The sequence below is a fragment of the Myotis myotis genome, unplaced genomic scaffold (genome assembly GCF_014108235.1).
Source record: "Myotis myotis isolate mMyoMyo1 unplaced genomic scaffold, mMyoMyo1.p scaffold_m19_p_8, whole genome shotgun sequence".
NCBI lineage: Eukaryota > Metazoa > Chordata > Mammalia > Chiroptera > Vespertilionidae > Myotis > Myotis myotis.
In genome coordinates this window covers 93839094-93854078 of record NW_023416390.1, presented here as the reverse complement: position 1 = coordinate 93854078, position 14985 = coordinate 93839094, and the positions used below count along the sequence as shown (strand labels likewise).

At 43.1% G+C, this 14985-nt stretch overlaps 1 protein-coding gene and 2 pseudogenes across 10 annotated transcripts in view; all 3 read right to left on the bottom strand.

The window, feature by feature from the left end:
• UGGT1 (UDP-glucose glycoprotein glucosyltransferase 1) overlaps positions 1-14985 on the bottom strand; it is a 190335-nt gene that overhangs the window by 155589 nt on the left and 19761 nt on the right. For all 10 annotated transcript variants that reach the window (XM_036318740.1, XM_036318734.1, XM_036318739.1 and 7 more), the window contains one exon: positions 2049-2161. In XM_036318740.1, the coding sequence (XP_036174633.1) occupies positions 2049-2161 (113 nt within the window). The remainder of the gene's footprint in view (positions 1-2048; positions 2162-14985) is intronic.
• Positions 4839-7016, bottom strand: LOC118661137 (annotated as a pseudogene).
• LOC118661136 lies at positions 9658-12090 on the bottom strand (annotated as a pseudogene).

Sequence of the window (14985 nt, the reverse complement as noted above, 5' to 3'; positions counted from 1 at the left end):
TAATAATAGTACATTACATAAAATATTAGCTATAAAATGCAGACTTTGATTAGTAATTGTTACCAATTCCTAGAAAAAGGGGGAAAGCCAGAAGATATATATATCTAGATCTCATAGTACTAAAACTTTAATAAATGACTCTAGACCTGACCGGTTTGGCTCAGTGGAGAGAGCATCAGCCTGCGGACTCAAGGGTCCCAAGTTCGATTCCGGTCAAGTGCATATACCTTGGTTGCGGGCACATCCCCAGTAGGGGGTGTGCAGGAAGGCAGCTGATCGATGTTTCTCTCTCATCGATGTTTCTAACTCTCTATCCCTCTCCCTTCCTCTCTGTAAAAAAAAAAAAATCAATAAAATATATTTTAAGAATAATAAATAAATGACTCTACCATAAATAGAATATAATTATCCTTTTATCTGAAAACGTAAGTACAAATAAAGCAAAAAGCAGAGGAATGCTTCAAGCATATAACTTGCCAATTAGAGCATCTCCTTCCTCTATCATCTTGACTATGATCTTCCTAACTTATGTTTTCCTTAAATTTTAAAACTTACCCTCCAAAAACACTTCTTTAAAAATAACATCAGGACACCAATAGAAATTACTGCATAGACTTTATGACCTACCAATTTCTCTTAATGAGATACACTTACGTGTACTAAAGAAAGATGACTCCAGTAAAAACAAACCTACCTCCTGTACAAATGCATAACCACAGAAAAAAGTCTAAAAGGATACAAGCCAAACCATTAAAAATAGTAACACCTCTCAAAAGAGGATACACTGTCACTCTTTTCCTTACAAAGTATGCATTATTGTTATAACAAATTTAAAAAAAGTTAATCTGTTTTGTTTTCCCCAAAGGAGCACCACTTTACCACACAGCCACCTTGGCCCGCTGGGTTTTAGTTGTCACCTGAGTGAGAAGCACTCATGTCATCTGCTGGGCAGAGAGCAAGTGCTGGGCAGATAACCTCAGGAAAGAACTACCCCCACTGACAACACCCTCAGCACTTCTGATCCAGCAGAGCAACACCACAAAAAATGGGCATTGCTATCCAGTTCATCAGGCCAGTGGAAGGGTGCACACCTACTGCCCTAGCCCCTTGGTCAGCAAACTGTGGCTCGCGAGCCACATGCGGCTCTTTGGTCCCTTGAGTGTGGCTCTTCCTAAGCCTTAGGAGTACCCTAATTAAGTTAATAACAATGTACCTACCTATATAGTTTAAGTTTAAAAAATTTGGCTCTCAAAAGAAATTTCAATCGTTGTACTGTTGATATTTGGCTCTGTTGACTAATGAGTTTGCCGACCACCGCCCTAGCCCAATAGCAAGAGGTATTATTACGTTTGTCCACCACAGGAAACCAACCTTTAAGCAGAAGCTAGCCCACTGAATACCAATTTAATATTCAAATTAAATAGTTTTCTTTGTCTGAAACTAATCCTACCCTGAGAGTTCATTATCATGACTATAGTTATTTCAGGCTCTGGCTCTAGTGCACAGAGCATTCCTCACTGAGCTGATGACAAAGCACATGTAATTTCTCAGATACAGTCACTACTCAATAATAACAGTAATATTAAGTACTCTTTTTGCTTTTTAAATATATTTATTGATTTTTTACAGAGAGGAAGGGAGAGGGATAGAGAGTTAGAAACATCGATGAGAGAGAAACATCGATCAGCTGCCTCCTGCACACCTCCTACTGGGGATGTGCCCGCAACCAAGGTACATGCCCTTGACCGGAATCAAACCTGGGACCTTTCAGTCTGCAGGCCAACGCTCTATCCACTGAGCCAAACCGGTTACGGCAAGTACTCTTATTATCTCCATTTTAAAATGAGATGAGAAAGAAAGGTTAAGTGATCTGCCTGCGTTCACAAAACATTTTAAGCCACAGAGCTGGAAGCCAAATCTAATCAGCCTGGTTCCAGATTCCATACTCGAGACTACAAAGCTCATGAAAAACTAGAAGTCATCTTGATGTTTACGAAAAAGGAGCACAATGAACGCATGACATTTACAGAGAGAAACACACAAGCTACCTTTCAGGTGCTGTCAGCAGAAGAGTCTCAAGGGCATCGACATCACAGGCCTTCCTTCCGTGCACTGAGAAAAATGAACTACATCCTTCCGGTGGAGGCTCATCTGCCGCTATCTGTCATTTTAAGACAAGTCTTTTTAAAAATAACTTCTAACCAAAGACAAGCTAAAGAAATGCATAATCTAAATAGATAATAAAATAACAAAACATCAGTAAAAGCAAAAATTATCATCTATTGAACACCCGTTATGTGACAGGAAGAGCTTTACATGTAGCTGCTTTCTTTTTTTTTCACTCAAATTTGAGTCGTTTACTTGGATGTAACTGTAATTTAAAAAAAGAAACAGACAAGGACCTTTTAGATTAGCATGAGCTATGTATGCATATTTCAGATTACTGAAAGAAACTTAACATTTATCAAGCCCTCTTGTTCCAAATACTTACGTTTAAATTAATTAAAAACCTATAAAGTTATATAATCCTATCTAATAAAAGAGAAACATGGTAATGGCGTATGACCGCTACCCTTCCCATTGGCTAATCAGGGCGTTATGCAAATTAACTGCCAGCCAAGATGGCGGCCGGCAGCCAGGCAGCTTGAAACTAACATGAGGTTTGCTTACTTCAGTGACGGAGGACTCCAACGTTCCCCGCCTGCCGCTGCCGGCCTCTGAGCTGCAACTCTAAGCAACTATGTTACAAATATAGAAGCTAAACCAAACCCCAGAAACCTACTTTAGTCCACCGGGATTCAGCCAGCAGGATCGCAACATTGTTTCAAATACAGAAGGTAAACAAAGGCCAGAAACCTGCTTTCAGCAGTGGAGGCCTAAGAGCTGGAGCCAAGCCTCAAAGCTAAAACTGGCCCAGAATAAAAAAAAAAAAAAAAAAAAAAAAAAGGAGCGGTTGGAAGCTTCAGTCACCTGCCAGCCTGAAAACAGCCCTCAGCCCCTCACCCAGACTGGCCAGGCACCCCAGTGGGGACCCCCACCCTGATCCAGGACACCCTTCAGGGCAAATCAGCTGACACCCATCGTGTACCAGGCCTCTATCCTATATAGTAAAAGGGTAATAAGCCTCCCAGCACCAGGATCAGTGGAACCACGAGGCCTCCTGCCACCGGGATCAGCGTGACCCCTGATCGCCCTGCGGCTCTGTGTGTGACTGGGGGCAGGGCCACAACCTCCCTATTCGCCCTGCTCTGTTCATAACAGGGGAAGGCGCCCCAACCCCCTGATCAGCCCTGCTCTGTACCTGATAGGGGGGAGCTCCCCAACCCCCTGATCGGCCCTGCTCTGTGTGTGACAGGGTACGGTCCTTCAACCCCCCCATGGGCCCTGCTCTGTGACAGGGTGGGGCCGCAACCCCCCCCCATCGGCCCTGCCCTGAGTGTGACAGGGGGGAGTGCCCCAACCCCCTGATCGGCCCTGCTCTGTAGGTGATAGGGCAGTGCCCCAACCGCCCCATCGACCATGCCTTGAGTGTGACAGGGGGCGGCGCCCCAACCCCCCAATTGGCCCTATCCTGAGTGTGACTGAGGGCGGCATCACAACCTCCTGATCGGCCCTGCTCTGTGCATGACAGGGGAGAGCTCCCCAACCCCCTGATAGGCCCTGCCTTGTGTGTGACAGGGTACGGAGCCCCAACCCCCCTGATGGGCCCTGCTCTGTGTGTGACAGGGTGCGGAGCCCCAACCCCCCTGATGGGCCCTGCTCTGTGTGTGACACGGTGCGGAGCCCCAAACCCCCTGATGGGCCCTGCTCTGTGTGTGACAGGGGGCAGCGCCCCAACCCCCTGATCGGCCAGCTCTGTATGTGACAGGGGTGGCACCACAACCCCCTGATCCGCCCTGCTCTGTGCGTGACAGGGGGTGGTGCTGCAACCTCCCCATCGACCCTGCCTTAAGTGTGATGGGGGCGATGCCCCAACCCCCCAATCGGCCCTACCCTGAGCGTGACTGAGGGTGGCATCCCAACCTCCTGATCCGCCCTGCTCTGTGCATGACAGGGGAAGGCACCCCAACTCCCCAATCGGCCCTGCTCTGAGCCCGACCAGGGGCTGCACCTAGCGATTGGGCCTGCCCTCTGCCACCCGGGAGTGGGCCTAAGCCAGCAGGTCGTTATCTCCCAAGGGGTCCCAGACTGTGAGAGGGCACAGGCCGGGCTGAGGGACACCCCCCTCCCCCGCCAGTGCACAAATTTTTGTGCACCGGGCCTCTAGTTAATTTATAAATGAGAAAACTGAAGCTCAGACGTTGACCCTAACCAGTTATTATTTGGTAGAATTGAAATTAAAATCAAAGACTTCCCCTACTATATATACTGTTTCTTCTCAGTACAGAATAGTACATAATGGTTCAAATTTATCTAAATCTCTAAAAAGCAGTTTATAATGGATACAGGCAGTCCTCGGGTTACGTTGGACTAAACGTATGTTGTTTCATGGTTACACTGCCATCTCCCATTTATTTATAAAAAAAAAAAGTTCCATCATTTCGACGTATGTACATATGTGCTTTATGTTTTTTATTATTTATTTACCACAAGTAAAGGTCAGGAATTGTTATCTTTTAAATTTTTTTTCTGTTTCACTTCATTACTGCTGTGTACGTGCTCCATGTGAGTGACGTAGGTGCTTATGTAGGTGGGTTCCGACTTACGGCGAAAATCACATTACGTCGCACGGTAGGAACGGATCAGACGTAACCCAAGGACCTACTGTAAATAGTTTTCATGACCCTCACAAACTGTGTCTATAAGGAGTTTACTAAAATGACAACTTCCTTTAATCATTCGTTAAAACACACACACACTTTACTTCAAATGGTACTAGGTACTAAGTGAAACGCAATTCAGTCTTAACATGTTCTAAAGTTAACTTTAAGCAAAAACAATGATGATAAATGCTTCTCATTCATTTAGATGTTTAAGCTCTCGCACTAAATTTTACAAGCTGATGAACACTGACAAATTATTTTTCCCACAAAACTATAACCACACATTCCCAAACAGTATAAATATATGGTTGAACTAACATCAATACACACCACCATTTTATCAAACTATATATATAAAAGCCTAAGCAACTGAATGATCGAACAACCAGTCGACTGGTAGCTATAAGGTGCACTGACCACCAGGGGGCAGAAGCTCAATGCAGGAGCTGCCCTCTGATGGTCAGTGCGCTCCCACAGCCAACCTCCCAAAGTCCCTCCCCCCGGCCAGAAGGCCCCATCTCCTCCGATGGGGCGGCAGGCCAACCTCCCATGGCCCCTTCCCCCAGCCGGCCAGCCTCGATGGCACTGATCAGAACCTCCTTTGGCCCCTCCCCACAGCCAGCCAACCTCCCGTGGTCCCTCCCCCCGCCAGCCAACCGGCCAGGCGGAGGGACACCACCTGTGCACAAATTCGTGCACTGGGCCTCTAGTATATTGATAAGATTCTGGCATGGGAATAGATTTAAAGACATAACTCAATACTGCATAATTTCAGGAAAAGTGAATTGGTACAAATGATAAGCACATTTTAAATGCTGAACAGTAAGAATCTTTTGCTAAGTGTCAAAATAGGTTGATCAGAACCCAAACACAGACATTGCAATTCTGTCAAGCTTATGGCCTGGTAAAACTGCTTTTCAACACTCCTATGAAAGCCTCATTAGACTTATGCACCATGTCAACATGTCGGCTCAGATGTAAGACAAATTAGGTCCCATCTCAAGTTCCACTTCCAAGACAATGGCATCAGGCCCCATTTTACTGAATGCAACAGTGGTTTCTATGACCATCAGAGTCTTTGAAGCACAGCCGCACACATTTTAGGACGGAACTTCTCCAAATACAGAAGTTGTTTGCGGCTACAAGCTCCACACCGCTTTGTCTTAGGAACTGCACTGCCTCTTCCTATCGCACTCCACCTTCGACTAATGCTAAGGCAGCAAACACCGGAGCTCCTCCAAGGCCTGCAACACAATGAGCAGCAATATAACACTCAGCTCTTAATGAAACTTAATTGTTACAAGATTTAACCAGTCATCAACAATCTGGTTGGATGGTGGTGCACCATCATTGAAGGCCACTCAAGAACACGGAGTCTTCTTTCCCCCAACAGGAGTGCCAGAAATTGCTCCACACATGCTCACTACTGTGGTAACACCATACTTCTAAGTTCCGCTATGAGTTTGCTTAAGGTCGCATTGGTTGGATTGTGTGTAATAAGAAATCTCATGTTCTTGTATGTGACTTCCACAGGAGCAGGCGATTCATGCGAGCTATGATAATTTAGTTAAAAAACACTCAATAGGGTGATGAAAGAATTTAAAAATTGAATGCAGAAGTGATGCAAAGAAACTGAGTCTACTTCAGGGTACTCCACTGGACACTCTCAGTGCTGCGAGTGACGTTGGGAGTAATGGGAAATGAAGCAGCAATTCTTCAACCCAGTCATACTGAGGCGATAGCAAGGAAGTGCACTGAGGGCAACCCCATCCAGGTTAGAACTCTTACAAAATGCTCTGCAGCTTTCAACACTTCTGTGTCCAGGTTAACCACTCACATGGGGGCTTCTTGGTGGAGCAGTAATGAATTTCTACAGTTCACTCGTCTGCACAGAGGTCGTGCTGTGCCTGGCAATAATCTCCACTGTTCTTCAGAAACTCCATAAATGTGTGACCAAGGACACCACAGAATTGAAGAATATGTCTACTCCTTAAAGACTGTAGCCTAATCTACAGCCGGTCCCGAGGTGGAGGTGGAGGCAGCAGCAGGGCTGGGGGCGCACCACGCTCTACCATGCAGTGAACTGCTCGGGGAGAGCATGCAGCCAAGCTGGTCCACAGTTCATGGGGCCAACACGCACACCAAGGCCATAGCTGCTTTCTTTGTATAATTTCCTCTAGTTCCTCCCAATATCGTCCCATGAGGAAGCTGTTATTATTACTCCCAAAACAGAACTTTAAAAATCTATCTCAGAAGATATAAAAAGGTATCCAGGGAAGGCAGTATGTAGTTTGTAGAAAACTAAGCTTGCAAATGTCTATTTTAAGTGCCAAAGTATAAGGATGCAGTCTTAATTAAGTATAATATGCAAATTAACATGAAGCCCCTCACCAAAATAAGAGGAATAACCCAGATCCAGGAAAACAGAGCTTAAAAAAATTGTAGATGTGGAAAGATAAAATGAAAGATAAAAGTAAGATAATCAAGGGAAAGGCTGAACACTAGGTGATTATGCTTAGAGTGAAATGCATTAATGCCAGTGCAGAATGAGACCAGTCAATCTACAACTTTCCTGAGAGGCACACTGAGAAGAGTGAGTATGATAATAAGAGAAAAGGAAAGGATAAAATGACAAGCACTGGCGTACGCACTGATCCCACTAATGTAACATATTAAGACACCTTCTTCTATATAATTTCCTTTCAATGAGCATGAATTCGTGCACCAGGCCACTAGTATTCAATAATTATCAACTCATGGCCAATCTATTCCATTTACCTTTCTAGGACACATCACTGAATCATTACAACATAAATTCTAAATAACATTTCATTTCATTTGTACTGTTTTAGTATGTCGCAATAAGAGTTTTTTAAAATAACACACTACCATTATCGTTAAAAAGTAATAAAATTCTGGCCCTAGCTGGTTTGGCTCAGTGGATAGATTATCAATCTGTGGATTGAAGGATCCTGGGTTCGATTCTAGTCACAGGCACATGCCCAGGTCGATCCCCAGTAGGGGATATGCAGGAAGCAGCCGATAAATGATTCTGTCTCATCATTGCTGTTTCTATTTCTCTCTCCCCTCTCCCTTCCTCTCTGAAATAAATAAAAAAATATATTTTTAAAAAAGTAATAAAATTCTGCACAAATGGCAACTGACAGCATAATTTTTCAATTTTCCCAAGTTCCCCACAAAAACAAAGCAACTAGATAACAAAAAGCAAAAACCAATGGACACGTTTATGAAAAAACTAGATGGAAAGAAATCCCCATGATACAAAACCCAAACAAGATCCAACTTATCAGGAGGCCATGGAAAAGGACACAGAGGTAAACAAGAGATTCAGATGACCCACAATGGCCAAGAGATTTCACTGGAAAGTGGTAGGTCAACGGGTTTTGTTCAATCTAGTATCAGGGGAGCCCAAGGGGCTCATGGTAAAGTTTAAAGAGGTTAGGGCAGGTAAGCCACTCAGAACTCTCAAACTCACAAGCAGGACTCCCTTCTAGGGCCCCATTCTAAGGAAAAACTGCTGAGGGTGAAATAAAACTTCAGTTAGACAAAGAGATAGAGGCAATGAGAAAGTCCAAGTAAAAGCGCATGTGAGGAACAAAGTCAGAAAATTTCAAAAAGCAAGCCACTATTTTTTTTAAACCACCATTATTTTTTAAAACTTACATAAAATCAACAGAAAGGGGAGCCTTGTCATTTCTAAAAGTTAAGTAAAACTAATTTCACATCAAAATGAGCAGAAAAGCCTCAATGTCAAATCCCATACAAAGCTACTGTAAGAAAAGGGGTGGAGAGATAACAGAAATACACCTTTCTTTTATTTTTACAGAAACATTTCTTAGTTTTTAATGAACTTGTAAATCAATAAGCTCCGTTTCAAAATAAAAATAAAATTCATGACTATAATATAAGTGCTTACAGTGTTTATCTAAACAACATACATACATTTTCAGTTTTAAGATGTTAACTAAATTTCTGTGACAAACACGCTTTTAATTTATTGATTTCAGAGAGAATGAGAGAAAATGAGAAAGACAAAGAGAGAAAGAAATATTGATTTGTTGTTCCACTTATTTATGCATTCACTGGTTAATTCACGTATGTGCCCTGACCCAGGATGGAACCAAAACCTTGGCGTATAGGGACAACACTCTAACCAACTGAGCTACCAGGCCAGGACTGCTTTTTTTATTATTAACCAGAGGCCCAGTGCACAAATTCGTGCATGGATGGGGTCCAGCTGGCCTGGCCCCAATCGGGGTGGATCGGGGCTGGGCCTGTCAGGAGGAGATGGCAGGAGGTTGGCCGGCCAGCCCAACCAGGACTGGGACCCCATCAGGGCCCCGGATCAGGGCCGGCCGGCTGGGGAAAGGGGCTGCGGGCTATTGGCCGGTGGGCCCCAACCCCAATTGGGGTTGGGGGGCCGATTGGGGGCAGGGACAGCCATGGAGAGGGGCTGTGGGCGGTGGGCCAGAAGGCCCCACCCCCAAATGGGGTAGGTGGGGGGTTCCAATAGAGGGCCAGCAGCCTGGGGAAGGGGCCGTGGGTGGTTGGCCAGCTGGCTCTGCCCCCTATTGGGATGGGGGGGGGGGGCGGTCAGGGGTGGGGCTGGCCGGGGGAAGGGGCTGTGGACCTATTGTGGTGGGGCAGGCTGATCGGGAGCGCGGCTGGCAGGTGGGTGGGGGGAGAAAGTTGGGGATGTTTGGCCAGGAGGTCCAGCTCTTGATCGGTGTGGGAGAGTGGGATCAGAGGCAGGCCAGCAGTGGGGAGGGGCCTCAAGGTTGGCCGTCGGCCCCACCCCGATCGGGCCAGTTTGCTGGCCACAGTGGATGTCATAGCGACCAGCTGTTAGGTAGCTGCCTTTTTATATATATAGATACCAATAACATTATAGAGTTAATGCAGAATCCTAAGGATAATCTAGTGGTCACTAAACTGTTGAGTCCTTGCTTTGAATGCTGTTGTGTCTAGCACAGGTAAGCAGGCAGTCTTTCATATGCTCAAACACAGAATCTTTGGCTGCTACCAAATCAGCTGGCTTGCAACAAGAAGCCACCACATTAAGACTGTTTTAGGTGAACAACTTGCAAATCCCACAGCATGGATAAACTCTAAGAACGCACAATTGTGCACATTTACAACCAAAACAGGTATGGCTGAAGGTTGTTCATGCTGTTCTTCTGAAATGAGATCTCAAAGCAGTATAGTTCAAAGTATACTAAAAGTATAGTGAAAGATTTTAACAACAAAAAAAATGGCATAAGCACAACTTCTTCACCAATTTGTGTGAAGCAACCATTTAGTTAACTTTTCCACTTGAAAAAAATGCTTCACTTTGTGTTAAGATTCACAATTAGAGTGTCTACAGCCCAGGACAGAGCATCACCAGTGCTGCCCTGACTCAGTTTATACTGAAATTAAGTTCTTTACACCAAGTAAATGGTTCCTCATAACCACTGGCTAGTGTACATAAGAACTAAAACTTCTACATTTGGGGAGAAACAAATACTTCTCCGATCACAACACAGCTGCTTCTGTTCATCGATTCATGCTCAGAAACCTGTGGGGGATGGGCCTGCTGATCCTGCCCACCTGAAGCTGCCTCATGTGCTGCTTTCTGCTTTAACATTGTCCAAACGTGCAGTCCTATTGATGACTCAGGGTCCTAAAAGTGGCTGCCTCAGATACACGTGATCCAGGGCATCCTCAAACACAGCCCCAACAATAGTTTAAGCATGACAAATTCTGCAGGAAACCCCTTACATTAAACTTCTTTTCACTAATCTTCTCACATGTTTTTTTAATATCTTTGTTGCAGCCTTTAGTCCTTGCCATGGCAGACTGATTCCATTAAAATACATCAAAACAGATCCTATTGATTCCATGTCATCTCAGCACCTCTGTTCAATACAAAGATGTGCATTGATGCTAGCGTATCAGCAGTGCCAGTAAGATTTTTATCCATGGTATAAAAATCGTGTTGCCAACACGATCCATGGTATGTGTTGCCTCATCCTGTTGACTCTGTACTTATGGCCAAACCGAAATGAATAAGGAATAACTTATTACAGTGATGCCCAATACCCATTAGGAAGTTATCTGATATAATGTCTCTGTATATAACATTCTTTATGTGCACATATTCAATTCTACTGATCATCGGGTCAACTAACATCAGTACAGTTTTCATTACGGACCTCCTTGAACAGACACTGAGGAGGTGTCCAGGCTGGGCCCATACGATTCATGTCTTCCAGGCTGGGCCCAGCACAATCCATGACTAGCACACTGAAGTCTTTTTACTGACCGTACCTCCTTATGTAGGGCATGCCAACCACACCTTGAAGAATCTTATAGAGTTTGCTCTCCTGCAGCACAGGCATGCCACTTCCTCACCATTGGTGATGTCGATAACCAGATAAATGTCCCCGAAGGAGCCAGACCCAATTTTCGTACAATTTATATTTCCCTCCAACATGAATTTTGCCTTGGAGCCGGTGGATGAAGAGAGAGGCTGGGGCCACGCAACTACACCTCTGAGAGGAGGACGGAGGCCCCTGGCTGGTCCCAGGGCAAGACTGCAGAGGAGGGCGGGTCCAGAATGGGCCATGGGGAACCTGATAACTGTAGCTCAGTCGAGTTTCACCAGGCCGCAGTTTGTGAGGGGTCCTTGCAGTTCCCAGGCAGGGCACGGGTTGGACACAGGGAGTGGTGCATTAGGGTGGGGATACCACTGCCACCACTGACGCCAGCTCCCGCCCAGAGGGAACCTATCACTCTGCACTTACAGATGAGCGTTACACAAGGGAAAGTTCTATGGTGACGGAAATCTTCTACACTAGCACTGCCTGATATCCAGCTGAAGAGCTACACTTTTAAAAAATATATATTTTTATTGATTTCAGAGAGGAAGGGAGAAAGGAAAAGAGCTAGAAACACCAATGATGAGAGAATCATTAATCGGGCTGCCTTCTGCATGCCCCACACTGGGGATTGAGCCTGCAACCTGGGCATGTGCCGGTAAAGAAAATTCAACATATAGATAATAAACAATTTCAAAACACGGTACAGAACAAATTTAAGTTTTGAAGGAAACTTTCTGGAAATAAAAAATGATTAGAAACTCTACATTAAAAGAACATACTATATACCTAAAAAAACTGGCCCAGAACAATCACTGCTATATTACATTCTAGTAAACTATGACTTTAAAGAAATCCATTGGGCTTCTAGACAAAAAACCAAGAGACTCTTAAGGGAAAAAAATATACTATCATTTTTCTACAAGAAAGACATACACTAAAAGTAAATAAATATACTTAAGATAGTCAAGAAAGAAAAATATAAACCAACTATTTTATATACAGACTGTTATATAAACATGCAAAAACTCAAATACCATTTCCGTGAGCCCTTCCGGAGAAACCTACCAACAAGCAGCATCCGGAAAGCCAACTGACTAGAGACAGTTGGCAAAAGGAATGGTGGTGAACATTAAAGATATTATTATTTACATAAGCACAACTAAATGAGGATTAAAGGGAGATAGTATATGAAATGAAACATCTATGTTCTAGGTAGAATATACTCATTTTGTAGAATGGGGGGATGGAGAATAGGGATCACTAGGCCAAAAGAAAATTCTTTTATTGTATTCAGTAAATGTAATTGTGGCAATAGTATGACTCTTATTGTTAATGCTATTGTGTATGTAACATAGACAAACAAGTAATATTGAGACAGTCTAATTCTATCATCCCTTATATCTTTCAGAACTAAGATTCTCAATGTGGAAGAAAAGAAACATACATGTAACAAAGTAATCCTTAATTTAAATTGAAAATATCAGTATGAACTCATGATTTCATCTTTACATAGCTTTATATATTTTCTTAGTTTCCTTTGCCCTAGGCGATGTATCTGTAAACATATCACTCTGAGATTTTGCTGCCTATGGTTTCTTCTAGGATTTTTATGGTTTCACAACTTACATTTAAGTCTTTTTATACATTTTGAGTTTACTCTTGTGTATGGTGTAAGTTGGTGGTCTAGTTTCACTTTTTTGCATGTATCTATCCAAGTCTCCCAACACCATTTATTGAAGAAACTGTCTTTACTATGCAGCGGTAAAAAAGAAGTATCCCTTACGCTTTGAGACAGCATGGAGGGACCTGGAGAGTATCATCCTAAGCAAGAAAGACAAACATCACATAATCTCACTCATAGGTGGAATCTAATGAACAAAATAAACTGATGAACCAAATAGATCCAGATACATGGAAACATGGAACAGAGTGCAGAATCTCAGAGGGAAGGTGGGGTAGGGTGGGTGGGAGGTGATCAGTCAATGACCTTGTATGCATATATGAATAACCCATGGACACAGACAATAGGGTAGTGAAGGCCTGGGGCGGTGGGCGGGGGCAGGCTGGAGGGGCGCAATGGGGGGGAAAAGGGGACATATGTAATAGTTTTAAAAATAAAGAACTATTTTAAAATATTAAAAAATAAATAAAACCACAATGAGGTATCACTTCACACCTGTCAGAATGGCTAACATAAAAAACTCAACAAACAACAAGTGCTGGCAAGGATGTAGAGAAAAGAGAATACTAGTTCACTGCTGGTGGGAATGCAGATTGGTACAACTATTATGAAAAACAGTATGGATTTCCTTAAAAATTTAAAAATGGAACTCCTGTTTTATCCAGTTATTCCACTTCTAGGAATATATCCTAAAAACCTGAATCACCAATCAGAAAGAGTATATGCACCCCTATGTTCATAGCAGTGCTTACAATAGCTAAGATTTGGAAACAGCCCAAGTGCCCACCAGTAGATGAGTGGATAAAAAAGCTGTCAAACATTTACACCATGGAGCACATGCAACTGTAAGAAAGTAGGGTCTTTTACCCTTTGTGACATCATGGATGAATCTGAAGACTATTATGCTATGTGAAATAAGCCAATCTGAGAAAGATAAATATCACATGATTTCACTTATTTGTGGAATCTAATGAACAAAAATGAATTAACCAACAAAAGAAGACCGGAAGCAGGGAGGCATGGAACAGACTGATATACCTCAATGTGGGGGTGGGGTTTGAGAAGAAATAAACCAAAGAACTTATATACTTATATGCACAGCACATGGACACAGGCAGTAGGGTAGTGAAGACCTGGGCTCAGAGGAGCGGAGTAAAAGAGGAGAAATGGGAGATATCTGTAATACTATCTATATATATAAATGGCTAAGTAACCGACCGACCGTCCATCCGTTCGTCCGAATGACTGACCAGGGCCAGTACATATGACACACACTGGCAATTTAAAAATAAATGTTGACTCGCGTATGTGCGATACATATAAAGCTCTCGCAGGCAGCAATCACATGCATGTTTCAATCTGTCATTGTCGTTCGTGAATTTGATTGTTTTTGTTGACATAAGTCAAGCACCCTGAAAGTGTTTTTACTCTTAATGTGGTATACAAGGAGATATTAGAATGAGTTTAATCACTTCATCAGTCATTGTTTTTATCAATGTTGTTTTTATAACATGTTTTGTTGTTTTTATATCATGTTTTTGTTTTTATATAATGTCTTTGTTGTCATGTTGTTTATTTACTAATCAATTTATATGTTATTTTTATATACATTTTACTAATTTTCTTTCATCTGACACTTCTATTATAGAGAAAGAGCAAATAGTGATATTAAAATATTTCTTCTAATTAATTTCCTTTCAATGTGCACAAATTCATGCACCAGGCCACTAGTCAATAATAAAAATATATTTTTAGAAAAATCGAACAAGATCTGCAAATTGCATTAAGTTGACACATGTTTAATCTCTTTTGAAGTGTCTCCTTCCCACTTTCCCTTTCCATTTAACTTATTTGTTGAAGATATCAAATCATGTTACCCTAAAGTCTCCCGCATGCTCGATTTTCCTGACTGTACCACCCTGTGATACTGCCTCACATTTCACATTTCCCTATTTCCTGTGAACTGCTTTGAGATCTATAGGCTGTGATCAGAGTCAAGGTCCACTGGATTAGCAAGACCCTACCTCCTGCCCTGGTGAGTGTTCTAAGTGGTGAGAGCATCAGCCCACACACAGAAGGGTCTCAGGTTCAATTCCCAGTCAAAGGGCATGCACCTGGGTTCCGGGTTCGCTTCCCAACCCTGGGCAATCAAGGTTCA